This window comes from Plectropomus leopardus, chromosome 14 (assembly GCF_008729295.1).
Source record: "Plectropomus leopardus isolate mb chromosome 14, YSFRI_Pleo_2.0, whole genome shotgun sequence".
Lineage (NCBI taxonomy): Eukaryota > Metazoa > Chordata > Actinopteri > Perciformes > Serranidae > Plectropomus > Plectropomus leopardus.
In genome coordinates this window covers 7,111,840-7,130,145 of record NC_056476.1, presented here as the reverse complement: position 1 = coordinate 7,130,145, position 18,306 = coordinate 7,111,840, and the positions used below count along the sequence as shown (strand labels likewise).

The 18,306-nt window shown below is 37.4% G+C and overlaps 1 protein-coding gene across 5 annotated transcripts in view; it reads left to right on the top strand.

Annotated features, from left to right (window-relative positions):
• The window catches only part of stxbp5b (syntaxin binding protein 5b (tomosyn)), a 42,099-nt gene that overhangs the window by 9,555 nt on the left and 14,238 nt on the right, over positions 1-18,306 (top strand). For all 5 annotated transcript variants that reach the window (XM_042500446.1, XM_042500445.1, XM_042500443.1 and 2 more), the window contains exons 3-15: positions 2,789-2,870; positions 3,946-4,046; positions 5,055-5,189; positions 9,547-9,610; positions 11,085-11,168; positions 13,429-13,552; positions 13,805-13,883; positions 15,173-15,327; positions 15,440-15,512; positions 16,649-16,796; positions 16,946-17,013; positions 17,130-17,170; positions 17,424-17,644. In XM_042500446.1, the coding sequence (XP_042356380.1) occupies positions 2,789-2,870; positions 3,946-4,046; positions 5,055-5,189; positions 9,547-9,610; positions 11,085-11,168; positions 13,429-13,552; positions 13,805-13,883; positions 15,173-15,327; positions 15,440-15,512; positions 16,649-16,796; positions 16,946-17,013; positions 17,130-17,170; positions 17,424-17,644 (1,375 nt within the window). The remainder of the gene's footprint in view (positions 1-2,788; positions 2,871-3,945; positions 4,047-5,054; positions 5,190-9,546; positions 9,611-11,084; positions 11,169-13,428; positions 13,553-13,804; positions 13,884-15,172; positions 15,328-15,439; positions 15,513-16,648; positions 16,797-16,945; positions 17,014-17,129; positions 17,171-17,423; positions 17,645-18,306) is intronic.

The following is an 18,306-nucleotide window of genomic DNA, read 5'->3' as shown; positions in this document are numbered from 1 at the left end:
TATACTTGACCAAATGCACTGAGATTACGCCACTTTTAACAAAAATACATACTATTTTTCCAACTCTAATCAATACATTTTTAATTAAAAGAGTTTTTCAGGGTAAATAAGGTGCCAGAGTGAATAAAAAAGCCTGAATATAGAGCTTGCTCATCAAAAAGGAGGTCCAGGCGAAGCCACAATGTCCATGCTTTTGTGCCCACCGTACAGGGCTCCACTGTGGCCGCAGTATTTGCCGTAAATGCAGTCAATTTGGTTCCTTTTTTAGCACTTCAGATTGAGGCCTAAGACGTCTTCAGTTGCCTGAATATGTGTCCCCGCTGTCTCTGAATGCTCAAATTTAGCAGGCAGGAGTCCTCTGACCTGAACTCAACAGTCCAATAGAGAGAGGTGAGAGTTAAGTTTATCATGCTGCCGTCATAGCGGCTGACGCATGTGAATAAATAAGGCAGACGGAGCCCACTGATTTTATTTATAACTCACTAGTTACCTCTGCCAAGAAGGTTATGTTTTTGGTTCGATTTGTCTGTTTGTCAGCAGGATTACTGCTGATTTTCATGAAACTTGGTAGACGGATGAAGCATGGGCTGAATAAGAAATCGTAGTGCTTTGGAGCAGATCTGAATTATCGGGTGGATGCCAGGGCTGGAACTAACGATTATTTTTATCGGCTATAAATCTGTAGATTACTTTCTGGATTCGAACAGTGTAGTCTATAAAATGTCAGAAAATTGTGAGAAATGTCAATGTTTTTGGAAGTCCAAGTTGACGACGAAGTAAAAAGTAAGAAAGTACGAAAAGTAGAAGTACGAAAAGTAAAAGAGTATATTCACAAATCAGAGAATTTTCCCCCTTTTCCCCTTAAAAATGTATCAATTAATCAATTATCATATTAGTTGGTGATTAATTTAATTATTAATTGATTAATCGTTGCAGCTCGAGCGGATACAAGAATAATTTCTGCTTTAATTAACGTTGTGAGATAGGACATTTGGTCTTGGCGGAGGTCTGCGTTCTCCGACTGCACTTTGATATGTTGTTTCATGTTCTTGCCTGTTAAGGATTAAAATTAATGACAGAAAATGTCATGTTATATTATACAAAACAAAGTGCATGGGAGACGTTTAGGTCATTTATTATATGGATAATGTATCATCAATTCAGAAAATGCTTACACGAAGGGCCCCCCCTCAGGTTAAATGCTTTGGCTTGGGTTGGGTTGCTAACACGGCTGCCACACCAATTTCTGTTCTCAAATTGAAAACATTTTCAACTTTCTTTTAATATTTATTGACTAAGCCACTTTTCTAAAAACGTATCAGTTGCTTTGTTTGAAATCCATACGAATCTCTCTTCACATCAGCATTGATTAGATCCACCGCACAGCACTTACTCAAAAAGGAAATGCATTACTTTTAAAGCTGATTCACCTGTTAACCACGGCACAGCCGAAAAATGAGGGCAAAACAGTTTCACTCGTCTGTTTTAATGAAATTTTCTCTGGTGTGACTGGAAAGGATATTTGGCGTTATTTTTGGAATCAATTTTTTATTTTTTTTTATTTTTATGAATAAGAAATGTGAGGTCTAAAAGATAAACAAAGATGCAAAAATTGCCGCTACGCCCTGGAAACATTCTTATAATAATACTGATAATAGCAGCAGTGTTCAGTCAGCAGAATCGGTCTCGCTGCATCAGAGAAGAAGCTGTTCCTCAGACTGGTCGTTCTGGCCCTGACGCTGCACGGCCTCCTGCCAGAGACGACGGGGCAAACTGTTCATTAAAGGGTGGGCGTAACGATATATGAATGACACCTACAGTCGGCTTGAAATTATTTTTAGAAAGTCATCAGTAAGTGTTTATTTAAACGCACATTGTTCAGCATTATTACATCAGAAAATCAACACTATGTTAGACAGTAGCCGTGTTTGCATGCACACTTTTTCTCAATCTGAAGATTGCAGGTCAGTTTTTTGAGAAGCTGTGTGACATGCACAAAAATTATGAATACAGTAACTTGTAGGGGTCGACCGATATTGGTTTTTCTGGGCTGATACAGATACAAATTACAGTACTTAATGAGACTGATAACCGATATTAGGAATGGCATTTAAAATAAAAAAGAAATCTTTTTGTCAATATTCAGAGTATGATATAAAAATATAACAAACCCCCAACACAAAACTTTGTTTGAGTGTCTTTAGCAAAAGTCTAATCAAAACTGAAAATTTAAGTATCATATACAGCAAGTTCCCTTTTCAAAAAAGTCAAGGGAAAATTTTAAAATGTATTCATAAAACAAGCTCCCTGAGGTTTTACATAGTAGAAGTTCCTCCCATGTTCACTCTTTCTTTGCATGTATTGCAGACTGCCTTCCCTGGTGTTGGTTGAGGTTTATACGCACACTTTTTCATTAATTTATTCTATTGGCGATCATTAAAATAAAATGTCAATATAGAAAGTCGGCAAAACGCCAGATGTCCGCCCCGATTTGGCCAGGCCGATAATCTGTTGACCCCTAATTTTAATGCTCTTAATCAAGTAACAGCGTGATACCAACGTACTTCTACCGGAGGCATTGAAGAGGAGAAGAAGAAGATTTTTTCATGGATTAGTTTATGAAAAGGTTGAAACTAGATGATTGAGGTGTTTATATGGATCATGTTTAACCGGCTTGGGCTTTTAAACCTATTTTTATCAGATTATTTGGCTCCATGTTAACGTGCCGAGCGTTTGTGTCACTTATCTGCATGAACTTCACGTTTTCCTTGACTGAGTTGACTCTTAGCTTCGGCCGTGCGGGCGTGGAGTGCTACTGTCAGCATGAGAGCGGCGCGGCTGTCATCCAGCTCCAGTTCCTGATCAACGAGGTTTGTTGTCATCACCTGTCCCTTGTCTCCGTGCTTCGTTTTCTATCCACCTTCTCCTCACCCCTTCACTCCAAGTCTGTCCCCGTCTCCTGCCTCTGTCTCTGCTGATGCATCAAATCGAAGGTTTTTAACTGGATTCCACGAAATGACCAAACAACATTTCATTCAGCAGTTACGTTTAATAGTTAAGTTTAATTGTTTTGTTAATTTCATTAGTCAGTAGGTTAAAAACCTTTGAATTTGATAAACAGAAAAGAAAAAAAATGCAATTATGCTGTTGTGAAATGCATACGATTATTATTTTGCATGAAATGTTTCAGGTTTTTGTTATTGTTTCCCTTTTTTGTCTTTCTGTTGTTAATTCTGTTGTTTTGTTTTTTATGTTCTGTTTTTTGTTTTTTATTTCTTAAACTTAGTAGAAAGTGAGTTCATGCATGAGAACATAATAAGTAAAAAGGGGCGGTATAATATGCCGAAGCATCGGCCTTCACCTTTGCTGTCTATAATTGTTATTTTCCATTTGAATGAAATACTTTGATGTTATTTGTTCTTCTTTAAAATCCTCTTGAAAAATTGTTAACAAGGACCAAAATAAATCAACACAAAAAAGAAAAAAAAGACAACAATATAAATAACACCATAAAATATACACATTTGTAAATATTGCAAAACACATTAAGCATCTATGCTTTTTTTCCACTTGATTTATTCATTTTTTCCATATTATATACAAATAAAGTGCCCACTGCTGTTATAACTTAACATTAGCCTCACGTCAGGTAATTTATGTATTCTAATTGCATTTTAATAAAAAGCATTTTACAATCTTAATCATTTAAATTGATTTTAAATTATGCAGTCCTGGTTCTTATTCAGATATTGTTGACCATCAATCACCCCTGCAGGCTCTTAATGAACACACTGATTAAAACAGTAATGCTAGTTTTGTGATCCGCATGCCTCTGAAATGCCCTCATAGGTTTGTGCTCATGATAACATGCAAATAAAACAGCCTGTACAAATCCACATGTTTTGTACATCTTACTAACCCGCCTGTCCTTAACGCTCCCTACAGGGGGCGCTGGTGAGTGCCTTAGCTGATGACAGCATCCACCTGTGGAACCTGAGGCAAAAGATCCCTGCAATCCTGCATTCTCTCAAGTTCAACAGGGAGAGGTACAGTAACGTCCTCCTGCGTCTCCGTTTGCAGCGACGCTGCAGCTGTCTCTCTGTGAACACTATTTGGAAGCAGTCTTCACAGCTGGCCACATGTTTCTCTGTGTATAATTAACACTATTGTTGCCATCAGGTCTAGAAGCATAATGCATCAGCATCCTGCAGCGGTTGGAGTGTAAAAAAAACTTTAACCTTTTGAAACCTGTTCAACTTGGCTTGATTTCTTTAAAAAAAAAAAAAACGTGTAAAGAAAATAAAATAAGAAGTTGTAAAAAAAAAAAAAAAGACCTGAAATTTGAAAAAATTTTAATTTTAATATATAAATGCAATTTCCTGCAATTTCTGGGACAGTCATTGCCTTTTTTTCTTTCATATTTTAGAAACAAATCAAACCAATCTGCCCAGGTTTCAAAGGGTTAAACTCGTTGTGATAGGTATCCAGGCAGTGTAATCCCAAATGGAGAATAAAAAACACAAAATTACCACAACGCTGTTCCGATGTGGTACTCCAGTATATAAGATTATAATATAATATGTTTGTTGTCTTCCATTTTTTTCCAGTAATTGATGCAGATAATCATGCTTTATATTCTAGTAATATATATAATATAGTAAATGTAGTTGATTTATTGTAAAATTGCTCCTTAAATTTATACACCAATGAAAAAAAGTCTTGAAAAGTCTTAAATCTCACTTGCCTTAAGCTGCAGGAACCCGGACACATAAACAGTCAAACGCACTCAACAGTTAACGTCCACCTGACACCGTAAATGTGGTGTTTGACTGAATGTTTCTGCCTACCGGTTGAGAAAAGACAGCAGTGTTTACTCCGCCGTCACTGATCTATATATAGTCTTGCTTCATTAGTGTGACACAGAGCAAGGCCTTTGTAATTAAATCTTAGTCACTCTCTACTCCTTCCAGTTGGAGCAGCCTGATTAGGGACAAGGGTGACTCTTTGACGGGATTGAGTCATGAGATAATGAAAAGCCTGATCTCCTCTTGCAGAATCACATACTGCCACCTGCCCTTCCAGAGCAAATGGCTTTACATCGGCACAGAAAGAGGAAACATCCACATCGTCAACGTGGAGTCCTTCACTCTCTCAGGCTACGTCATCATGTGGAACAAAGCCATCGAACTGTGAGTCTCTGTTGCACAACTTTTTTTTCTCTGTCCTTCACTTTCTGGCCATTTGCATATCTTCTTTGTGCACTTGTGTGAGTTGACAGTGGACCAGGAAACTCTGAAATGCGAAGGAATGTGCTTGCAGATACAGTGTGTCCTGTTTGCTGAGAATACTGTAGCTCTGATCAGTGTGAGGGCGGTACGGAGGTGGTGATTGTGCCATGCCAGAACTTGCTGTTGAGACTTCTGGAGGTGTTTGCTGCCTGATTTAACGGAACATCTGTGATAGGAAGTGCCCACTTGATAACCCCAATGACTTATCCTGTGTCACCCACTCCCCCGTGTAAACACCCACTTAGAGGATCACAAGTATTTTACATCACATCCTGTGCACCGGTTAATGTACTGCATTTCCTGCAGGGTTCAGATGTAACTTGGCAGGCGCTGCATGCAGGTAGACTTCGATTTGGGTGGATAAAATCTGCGCCTCGAAACACGGAGCAGTAGGACCGTCACGAAAAATACATTATGGACTGACATGAACATGACCTCTGTCATTTTGCTGGCCTCAATATTGCATGTTGTGTTTACATGCAGGTTTGTTTACATGAGCGTGTCGCGTTCTGGGGGCATTCTGTTTTTTAATTTATTTCACTGGCATCTTTTAAATGCCTTTGTGTCATGTCTCTGAATTCAGACTTTTTTGCGGGCTCGTAAACACAGTGCAGGAGGCGGAGCTCTACATGAGATCTTTTTTTCCTCTGCAGCAGTTTGTCACTCACAGGGTGGATATTTGATCTGTCGATCCGTTCTCAGCTGATCAGATCACATGGATGGATGAAAGGAGCAGTTTAAAAGTCAACTACTAGCCTGCCATGCGTAACATGCATTTTCAGTTGTTTTTCCAGATCCGTGTACATGAGGATTTTTTTAAATGAACGTGCTTTTTTTTAAACTCAAAGGAAAGACTTTACCATTTTTAGTGGGGCCATTTTTCGTCCAGACATGGTCTTAGACCCAACAGAACGGACTGTAAAGTTTCACTTTCAATTCAACTTACTTTCAGTCGTGCCGTCTTTGCCCCAAGTGCGCTATAAATAACCTAACTTATAAAACTAACTATTACAATAGTGCTCCTGTTTAACAGTCCAGTCCTACTAATACTTTATATGTACTTTCTTATATATATTTACTTTTTAAAAAATGTTAGATTTTTTTTAATGTCCCTGTGTCTAAATATTCCTGAAGAATATGAAGGACTTGCATTATTAGGTTTTAATATAGTATATTGGTGGCATAAAATAGTCTTAAAATGGCAATTCATTGCATTTATCACAACCATTTCAGGGACAATATATCCTTCAACAAAAGTATTTATGGTGACAGGCCTACTGAGTGGCAACTTTTAAATGTTTATTATAGTTTCGATGTACCTGATTCTGTGCATGAAATATTACTGAAAAGAAGAGATCAATCACTTTTGCCCAGTAGAAGTTGCTCTTTTCAGGTAATTTTTCTAGCACACCCACCAGTGAGCTAAAAAAAATTAATTTGAGACAGTAACTGGCAGCTAAAATTGGAAGTAGAGTATAAAGGTGTGTGTGTGTGTGTGTGTGTGTGTGTGTGTGTCTGTGTCTGTGTGAGAGGCTGCTGGTGAAATGTGATAAATTGGTGTTCTGACACTTTCAACTCCCTCATCTGAAACAGCAAAGTATGCCATCAGTTCAGATAAATGTCCCCGAAACAGACAGCGGAGAGGCCGGGAAATGATTTTTGGCTTTGTGATTGTGAAAATGATTAAAGAAAGGAGCTCTTGGCTGTAGTGTGAAATTTAAAACATAATTTTCAGTCATTTCCTTGAAGAGCGGTTGTCCAGTATTTGATAAAAACATCTTTGCAAGACTTTTGCATGGTTGTCTTTCCAAAATAGTTTGCATAGTCTCTGCAAACTTGTTGATTCACAGTCGAAGTCTCTTGCTGTGGCCAGAAACCTTTAGCTCTGCATCAGAAATGGTCTGTCAGTACTGTCATCTGTATTTTTCATATTGTGATGCTATTTCTTGGAGTTTCTTCAAATGCTTTGTATCCCTAAAACCTGTAAAGCCTGAGCTAAAAGGTTATGTAAGTTAATGAACCATGATAAGTGCTAAAAGCACTGAAATTGTGTCATAAGTTTAAGGATTAAAAACAAAAAATACAAAATAAACACAAAACATATTGATCCTAAATATTTTAAAATATAAAAAAAAATGAATAAAATATTTCTAAACAATCCATAAGTTATTTTAACCATGTAAATTATTAAGTTTTTGAAATTTGCTAATTTTTATAAGCAGTGAGCAAAAGTGTTTTGATGGTTTCATTGTTGATTCTTCTGGTGCCACCGCGAGCTTTCCCACGGTTTTGCGCTGCATGTAAAGTAGCATCATGACGTCTTTACCAGCATACAACATGATGATATGTCCGTGAAATTCACTGTTACTGCAAAATAAAGTGAGTTGTAGCCCTTGGAGCCACTTTTGGATCCTGACCCACCAATATGGAACCAATGTTAATATGCAAATATGGTTTTTATTTTGGATCAATATACACAGGATTATACAAACAACAATTTACTATAGCAATTACTGCCAAAATATTGACACAATTATGACAAAATGCCACATTTGAATTGCACGTACGGTATGGCAATGATGTGATGACAGGAGACAGAGGCCTTAACTTTCGGCTGCAAACAGAATGAATTATTTTGGCTATTATGACTCTTATTTTGGTTTGATTGAAATAGTATCATGCAAACAACAATCTCCCACATCCGTCTGCAGAACGTCCACTATTAAAGGGTTTATAACACTTAATTATCAAAAGAGACATTTTTGACCAAAAATAATTTTAAAAATCTGTCTGGAGCCGCAAACTATATTTGATCCTTGTTGAAAAGGAATCATATGGCTAATTTAGTCTAAATTTGCCTATCAACAAAGGGTCTAAAATAGCATTCAGTAATTTGTTTTACCCCAAAGTGGCTCCTCTGTGGTGAGCTACTTGATTGTTTTGTACTTTAACTTTTCATGTGTGGCAGTAAAAACAACCAAATCTGCCCATAACCTATTAAATTCTCTTTTTTTCCTGCAAGATTTCATTTTTTTAAATTGGAATATCTATAAATAGCCTGGCAGGGGAATTTGAAGACTAGCTTCTGCTGTTGAGGTCTATGTGTATATATACATATATATGTATATATATATGTACAACAGCCATTATTCATTACCGCATGTTTTGTTTTGTGTTTTCTCTGGAGAGTGGGCTAAAGAGCTGAATGTGGCTGTGGAGCTGCAGGTTTCCTTTCCCTGGTTTATGGTCACAGTTGGTGTAGTGGAGAATGAGCTCACTTAAACTCATTTTGTTACTTAAAAATACTGTTTAACTCCCCGTCCAGTCTGTTAAAATTGACATTGCACCTCTTTCTCTGTCATGCCCTGATGAAGGCCCTGTGTGCCCGAAACATTATGGCTTAATTTTATCTGCTCCACCATGAACTAGCCCTGATAATAAAGCTTTTTATCACAAGAAGATTGCCTTGGTTTAGCCCTTTTTTTGGACAACTTTCACATTTTTTAACAAAATAGCACCTTATTGCTTTGTTGCGTCAGCTGCTTGGAGATCACAGTAGCTCTCCTACTTTGTCTCCATTGCGGTTAAAATTTATGTAGGAGAAGTAAAAATTTAAATATTTTTTAAGACTGTAAACGTAACTGTTTGCATAAACATATCGTGCCCACTGTGTATTAAAACAGCCCTTTATATTGACGTTGCATGATGCGGTGATTACAGACTGGAGTTCATATTCCAGTCCATCCCTTCGCTGTTATTCACTGCTACATCTCTGACTGTATCGACTCATCAGCAGCAATGAGATCATTAGCCACTGGAGCCAGACCACATTCACAGGCAGCAACACTTTCTTTAGGCCAGACCTTCACTTCCTCCATGCCCCTTGCTCTGTTGCCACGGTGATGATGTCTCCACACACCATAATCTCTCATAGACCCTCATGTAACCCTGCTCTCCCTCTCTGTTTGTCTCTCTCATACTGTATGTCATGTCTCTCTCCGGTGCTCTGATGCACATTTCATCCTATGTTTTTCCTTTTCTCTGTGCACAACCAGTTTTTTTTTTTTTTTGCTTTTATATCATGTTTTCTCCTTTTACATTTCTCTCCTAATTGCCTCCCTGTCTCCCTCCCTCTAAAAGCTAGACACTGTGTTTCAGACGACATTTATCAGATACATTTTACCTGTATTTCAAACTGACACACTCTTTCCGTGTATCTTGTTTCTCTCCTTCTTCTTCTGTCTTAAAACTTGCACAGATCCACCAAGACACACCCAGGGCCTGTCGTGCACATCAGTGATAACCCCATGGACGAAGGAAAGGTAACTGACAGTCAGCCACCACATAGCATGTGGAGCACAGATAAATTTCTAGGCTAAAACCTAAAAACAAATCTTCACTTTTTTGTTGTCTGGTGTTGTACTTCCCTTTTTTCCTGTGAATAATTGCTCCGGCACAGACGACTGAGTGTCAATACGGCTCGTGCAGCTACAATTGAGAATGATAGCAGAACATTTTCTGCTGATTAAAATGTCGATGGTGAACAACATCGGGTTTTGGTTTAAATATCAAAGAGAAAAGGTTTCTTCAGAGACTAATTGTTTACAGAAACTTTCCATGCAGAGAAAGTCATAGCAAAAGACGTAAAGATACTGATTGTTTCTTGTAGCAGCAGCAGCCCCGGCGGACCAGAATGCATTGCACCTGTTTAAGTCTGATAAGTGAGCGATGTGTTCATGACCATATGCAAGCCCTTTTATGCCCAAACACCCGTGTTTGACTGAATGCAACAGGTTCATTCTGTTCAATTTAAAGGGACAGCTCACCTCAGAAATAAAACTATGAGTTCAGTTATCTGGGAGAAAAGGCAGACATCTCTGTAGCCGATATCTCCAACACTTAGCGCTTACACCAAAACAATCTAGTTCGATAAATAGCACTACAGGTAAGACGAATAATACACTGTTTTTATTTTGGGGTGAACTGTCCCTTTAAGGTTTTTTGAAAGATGCTTTGTTTTTTTCTATTTTTTTATTTGAGCTTTTGTATTTAATGTCAAAGTATTTATGGGGACTGGCTCTATACTATCAACTTTTCAATAATGTAAATGCAATAAAATTATCTAATAATAATAATTATTGTTATTATAATAATAATGGTTTAAGAGTGATAATCGGTTCTTGTGTTGTCAGTGTATTGGGTAACACTTTTATTAAACATCCCATAGTTTCCTAATAACCTCCTAATATAGTTTATGTTGATACAAAGAGATATTAAGAGAAAAAAGAAATTAGACTTTTCAACTGGTGCACAACAGGCAAGTATACATATCAGCTAATACAGAAATAACTTTATTAATTAAAATCAAATCATTTAATGTAATTAATGTTTACTTGAGTGTCAGTTGATCTCACTTGTTTTTTTTAAGATTTTAAGAAGAGCTGTTTAAGCTCTTTAAAGAAGGTTTCTGTTTACACAATTACTCAGCTAAAATAGGATTTTCTTGTATACATAGTAAGTCATTAATGAGTTGATACATATTATGTTTTAGGAATTTGCCTGTTTTCTCTTTAATTAGTACCAGATTACATATTTCTTTAAATAAAAGCCTTAAGAAATGATTGAGAAATTATGACAAACATTACATAATGAAAATGTATTCTAAAGATGACCGGTTCCCGTTAACGTCACAGACGGTTACGGTGCCGTCGTGTTAACGCCAGGCTTTAGTTCTCATGCAGATTGTGGTTTAACAGCAGTCAGCTGAGCCGTTCTCTGCTTCTTCTGTTGTTGCAGCTTCTGATTGGATTTGAGTGCGGGGTGGTGGTGTTGTGGGATTTGAAGTCCAAAAAAGCTGACTACCGCTACAATTATGATGAGGTAAGGCATTATTTACTTTGCACACAGTTCTTGTGAGGTTACTAGTTAGTTTGCTCTCGGTTTTCCCGCTGTGTTGTCGCGGCAACATGTTTTGTCTTGTGAGTTTTTGCATGATCTATCGAACACGTGACTGAGCAGCAGCTCTCACTGGGCTCCTCAGAGATGTTATCTCAGGAGCAGTTAACAGATAAGGAGACTTTTGATGTCAGTTTCGTATAATAGTGTTTCTAATTCACATACAATACAGACTGGAATTAGGATCATTTAAATCAAATATAATAAAATAAAACAGTTTTCTAGGTTATTGTACTAATGCTTAAATCGAGTTCATTTTGTGTTGTAAGAAGCATTTTTTTAACATTTATTTTTATTTTTTTATGTCCAGAATACTATATTTATAAAGATTATAATTACATATCTTAAATATTTTACACTTTTTTGGGCCATTTATTTATTAATTATATTTATATATTATTATATATTATTTATAATATATATTTTTCAGATTTTATTAGTGAATGTAGAGAGGGAGTATAAAAACAATAAAAGGGGAATGAGTGTTTTCTAAAATATTTTATTTATTTTTATATATATTTTTTATATATATATTATTTTTCTATATGGTTCATTTTATTCCCACATCTATGCAAGGCCCTTGTATGTTTCTTCAAGCTCAAGATAATCTCTAAAATTAGGTCATATTTATCAGTTACCGATCTGCATTACAAAAAGTTGCGCATTTTTTTTAATCTATTCTCTGCTTTATTTTACTTTACTCGGGTATCAGCCCCTCTACTGTCTCCAGTTAGTACAAAAAGCTGCTGCTCGACTCTTTACCAGGATAAAGAGATCACATGACCCCTGTGCTCGCCTCCTTACTCTGGCTCCTTGTTAGATTTCAAATTGATTTTAAATTTTATTGCCCCCTTTACGCCCTCAAACGACCTTGCTCCTAAATACATCTCTGATTTATTGACCTGGTTTGTGCCCTCTCGAACCATTAAGATCTGTGTGTGGAGCGCTGCAGGTTATTCCCAGATCGTGGTTTGTTACGAAGGATGATCAGCCTTTTACTATTAGAGCCTCCACACTGTGGGACTCTCACAATAAATCTCACAATAAATCTCTAACTTCTTTTAAATCTCTTTTTAAAACTTTTCTCTCAGTGAAAGCTTTTGGAAATGTTTGATGTACATTTTTATTAATGCTTTTTGTTTTTCTATTCATTTGGTCTTCTGCATTTTATTGTCTTTACTTCCTCTGTGTCAGGGATACTCGACATGCTTTACCCAGGGGCCACTTTTGCAAAATGACAGGAGACCAGTCAATAAACAAGCATTAGTCATATAAAAAAAAAAAATCAACCTTAACGTCCTCACTCACATTTGTCTAGTTTACTTTAGTTTACTTTAGTTGCACACAATTAAGAACTGCATGAGATCCAGATGAATTTAAAAAAAGTGTCAGGAGAGGTCAAGAAGTAAAAGCCTTAAAGCCTAAAAAATTATAATAATTTAGTAAAATGATTTTAGACATGGAATTATGAATCTAGCAAACTGGACATTTTTCCCTAGCTTTTTATTTTATTTTATTTTTTAAAGTCTTCTACATCTACTAATCTCTTTTTTTGCATCTCTCTTGTTTTCTGTGCCGATAATACCGTCTTCTTTGGTGCTCATAATTTCAGTACAATTTACTAAAAGATTGAATTGTGGGGAATCTTACCAAACTCACATTGTGTGTAGCATGTTCATATTGACCAAAATTTCACACTTATATACATATTTGTATGTTTGATCTAAGCAGCTAACTTGCGTTAACTCCCGCAGGTAGCCAACAACCCGATTTTATATATCCTAGGAGCTTATATAAAAATGTTCGGGAAAGGCCTTTATTTGTTAAAATGTGTCACCAGACCAGGCTAGATACTGAGACTGTGCATCTAATTGCGAATTTTATTTGGAGTTTTATGTTAAATTAATCAAAGTAATTTTGGTGTGATCCATTTTCAGAAAGTTCTGTCTGTAGTAGGAATTGGGCGTGGAGTAACACAGACATGCTGACAAGTTTTTATAGACGGATTAACGCACTGTTGGCTTTTGTCTTGTCATGAGATTTGTTGACTATAAGAAAAACACAGAATAAAGCAGCCTTATCCACAGAGCTCCTACAGATCTTCTCATTTATCACTGCACAGCTGTAAAATATGCACGCACTTTATTTATCGCACACTAATGATGTGCTGCTGTGTGTTTTCCAGGCGATCCACTCAGTCGCCTGGCACCACGAGGGTAAACAGTTTGTCTGCAGCCACTCTGATGGCACTCTGACCACATGGAATATACGAGCCCCGGCCAAGCCTGCACAGATCATCACGCCACATGGTACCAACGGTTATATACACACATTTGCATTGTTTACATACACACACATATACACAGGCATACTGAATAGAAGCCACCTATGTCTTTAAAAGCGCGTATCGTAGTTTAAAGTCGATGCAGTCTCAGAGGTGTGACTGAAACAGATGGATGGTGACAGCTTGTCCTTATGTGAGCGGGAGCTTATTTACATTATATGCACTGTACCCCTGCAGATTGAGCTTAAATGCATTTTTGCCATTTGACCTCCACTAGGAAAGCAGCCCAAGGATGGAAAAAAGCCAGAACCATGCAAGCCTATCCTGAAGGTGGAGTACAAAACAACAAGGGCTGGGTAAGTGTGGTGGTAGCATGTCCCCACCCATCCTGTGTCTTAACCGACTCTGGTTTGAATCCATATCCTGTACTGAAAGTGGCCTTTCCTGTTATTCTGTCATAACAGAGCGGTCATGATGGCAGTAAACTTCTGCTGGTGGAGAGTTAGGAAGGACATGTTGAATTGTTCTTACGTATTTACAGCCTTTGTTTTGTTGTGATCATTTTAGAACTCGGGGATACTCAACTTTGCTTTGCTTGGCAGCCACGTTTGCAAAATGACAGGAGGCCAGGGGCCCAGAGCAGCAGCCCCTTACGTGTCTCTAGGATTTTAGGGCATTTCTAGAATTTTAGATTTTAAGATGATTCTCAGATTTGAGGACATTTCTAGGATTTCAAGAGACTTCTAGGATTTTAGAAGGATTTTTGGATGTTCTTAGGATTTAAGGACATGCCTAGGATTTTTGGATATTTCAAGGATTTTTAGATGGTTTCCAGGATTTTAGGATGTTTTTAAGATTTTAGGACATTTTTGGTTTTAAGGACATTTCTAGGATTTTAGGACATTTGAAGTATTTTTTAAATATTTCTAGGATTTCAGGACACTTCTAGTAATTTAGGACATTTCTAGGATTTTAGGACTTTAGGTGGTTAACTACGACCTCTGTCAGGGGGCGCAGGGATCCTCCACTGGCACTTTTTTCGATAAACAAGCTCTATTTTAATGCTGTTTTATGCACTCTGGCACCTTATGTATACTAAAAGTACAAAAAACATTTGCAACTGTGAATCAGTTTATTTTTTATTGTGAATTAGAAAACGGTTGGGGGGCCACCCAGCTACATATTGGGGGCCAGATTTGTCCCGCAGGCCCTAAATTGAGTATAATTGTAATAAATTATTTGTGATAATGGCAAATGATGTGTTGTTCCATTGAGGTAACATGTTAATTATGTTGTAATCGCCGTTAACACAAATATTATTTCCTGAAGAATATTTTAATGTCAAAGTCACAGAGTAAAACCTTCCTATAAAACATGTTAAAAAATTAACTCTTTCACTGATGCTGATCTAATTACAGTTTTTTTTTCTCAGGACAGGGATTAATATAGTTGTCATTATAATTAAAAAAGTAGACTCCTCCCATCATACATGCTCTTGAAATGGGGGCAAAGTATCTCCAGAGGAAGCACAACTATAACATTTTGGTGTCCCTTCTCACCCATTTACAGAATGAGTATCCTTTCCAATGAACTGAAAAAAGTATTGAATAAGCAATTAAAACGTTTGTGTGTTTCCTGAACTCAGGGACCCATTCATGGTGCTGTCTGGAGGTCTGTCTTACGACACAGTGGGGAGGAGAGCCTGTCTGACTGTGATGCACGGAAAGAGCACTGCCGTCCTGGAGATGGACTACCCCATCGTCGATTTCCTGACGCTGTGTGAAACTCCATATCCAAATGGTGATCTGCAGCAATTTGCTCCGGACAGTTTTTATTTGTGTCTCTGGATCTGTATCGGCTCCCTGACATTACGTCATTGTTAATTTTGTGCTGTTTTGGTTCTTTTTGCCAGACTTTCAGGAGCCTTATGCTGTGGTGGTCCTCCTCGAGAAGGATTTAGTTTTAATAGACCTCGGACAGATTGGGTAATTATTCTGCTTTCTAAATATAGTTTGCTGAGAGCATTTTTGGTGCATCAAATAATATGGGTATTCTACATCAAGCTGCGCAGCATACGAGAGATACTGCTAAATATTTAACAGTTAGAAATGATTGATTCAAACCTTTCACGCTCAAATGAAAAGCAGAAAAAGTAATAATGCATTTAATGCAATTAATTTATCATATGAATTTTTTGGCAGTTAAGCAACACATCCTCTTTACTATTATCTTTTATGTTTTATTACTTTTTCCCCAAGTGTATTGCTTCTTTTTTTAACAATTTTATGCTAATTATATTGTTAAAAATGTTTTTAGCCCAAATCACAACCTTTTCTCCTTCTTGAAAAGTGTTTTAATGCTGTTGCATCTTGCACCATCCATTGGTGTGTATAAAAAATGAATACAGTTCATTTGATAAATTTGGGGCAACCGAGCCAACATGAATGATGAAGATGAAGTCCTTGATTTTGTTATCGCACCCAGTAGTGCCTCTCAGTCCTCAAATTCCTCCCAACTCTTTGTGGATTGTTTGAAACCCACAGTTCACTAACAGCAGTAACACAGTGTTAAGGGACAGTTCACCCCAAAATCAAAAATACAAATTTTCCCTCTTACCTGTAGTGCTATTTATCAGTCTAGATTGTTTTGGTGCGAGTTGCCAAATTTGGGAAATATCCACCATAGAGATGTAAAGTTTAGTAGAAAGAAAATAGTTCCTACATGAAACTGCTCACAAGAAGCTCTGTGAGTAACCAGGTCATGATTTCTAGACAGAGACATTGCTGTTGAGGTTTTTAAATCTTTTTTTGGCACTTTAAGAAATACAAGCCGAGTGTCATTTAGTTCCATTATATTAGAGAGAAGGCAGACATCTCTACTGCTGATAAATCCACACTCCACACCTCACACCAAAACAATCTAGACTGATAAATAGCACTATGAGTGAGAGGAAGAATATGTATTTTTTATTTGGGGGTGAATTGTCCCTTTAAGGAAACTGTGTATTTGGGTTTCAGGTTGCATTACTTGCAGTGTAAGTTGACCAAATGGCCAGTTGCATCTTAAAGTTGTTGTAAGAAGATGGAGTTCAAATCTAACCTGTGGCACTTTGTCTCCACAGATACCCGATATTTGAGAACCCATATCCTCTGACTATCCATGAGTCACCAGTGACCTGCTGCGAGTACTTTGTCGACTGCCCTGCTGAACTTATTCCTGCACTTTACTCTGTCGGCAGCCGGCAAAAGAGGCAAGGTTACAGCAAGAAGGTAAATGACTCCTCTGTGTATTCTGAGTTTCAAATGCACTGGACGTGGAATTACTTTTTGAAGACATATATATGCTGTTAAAGTCGTAACAAAACTAAAAGAAGCCTGCAAAAATAAAACATTTAAGGTATGTTTTGACCTTTTCACAGGAATGGCCCATCAGTGGAGGGAACTGGGGTCAAGGCACTCAGAGTTACCCAGAGATCATAATCACTGGGTCAGTGACTAATTATTAATAATGAACCAGTTTGTTGTTTATTTATTTGTTGTTTAAATAGCTATTGTCAAAATAGACAAAATATCACATATTCCTTTTTTTGTCAATTTTTTCAGACATGCTGACGGGTCGATCAAATTTTGGGATGCTTCTGCATGTGAGTACTCTTATTTGATTTATTGAATTTATTTGTAGGGAGCCATGTATAATATTTTCTAATGCAGGTTTTTTTTTGCCATATTTAGTTTTCACCAGAAGTCTTAAAACAGGTTACAGATTAAAAAAAGGGAACATATGCGTAATGAGTACAGTAATTACACACACACCCATATGTTGGGTGTTGAGTTAATGTATGAGTACATTATCAGATTGGCGTATCTTTCTAACTTCTTCTATTCTTTTTTTCAAAGTAATGCTCCAAGTGCTGTACAAGCTGAAGACTGCCAAGGTGTTCGAGAGAGCTCGCGGTAAAGAGGAGAAGGCAAATACAGACATCGTTGAAGAGGACCCGTTTGCCATCCAGACCTTGTCCTGGTGCCCTGAGAGCAGGATGCTGTGTGTGGCCGGGGTGTCTGCCCACGTTATCATCTATAGGTTCAGCAAGCAAGAAATCACCACTGAAGTTGTGCAGGTGGGTAAACAATCACCGTCTGCGGCAGAGCGGCGCCAGAAACACGCAGAATTATAGACGGATTTACTGCGACGTTGTGCTAACAGCAACAGTCACTTCCAGGTAGAAAACTGGCAACTGTTTTGAATTGTAGACATATGTGAAATCATTAAACCTGTTTATTTTTGTTGTCATTTTCAGTCCTAATTGTAATGTTTGAAACCATAGCTAGCAGAGGCAGTAGTAGACTGCCAACTCTGCTATTCTTTGACATAAAATCACAGTTTTTGTCAAGTTTTAGTCTGGTGGTGTTGTATATCAGCTTCCAGGACTGTCTGACAGCAAGGGAAAGTGGTAAAAATATTATAAAGAAAGCGTAGACTTAACAGATAATTTTTTTTTTTTTTAGGTGAGCCTTTTTAGGTGGCTTAACACTAACCACCCGAGGCACTGCTTTCTCAGAACCTTTTGATTTTATGTACGAAGCATGGGGGTTTCTACCCTGAATTTGTTGCAAACAAACATTGTGATTCGGTCTACATTTTTGGACAAATGTGAATCATTCTTCTAAGTCTTGAAACTTTGATTTGACAGCGGACAGAGAGTTCAGGGCAAGACAGCGTAGGGGAGAGAAGATTCTGCCATAAGTTTATCCAGGTCCAGGAGTGATGCATGTACATATA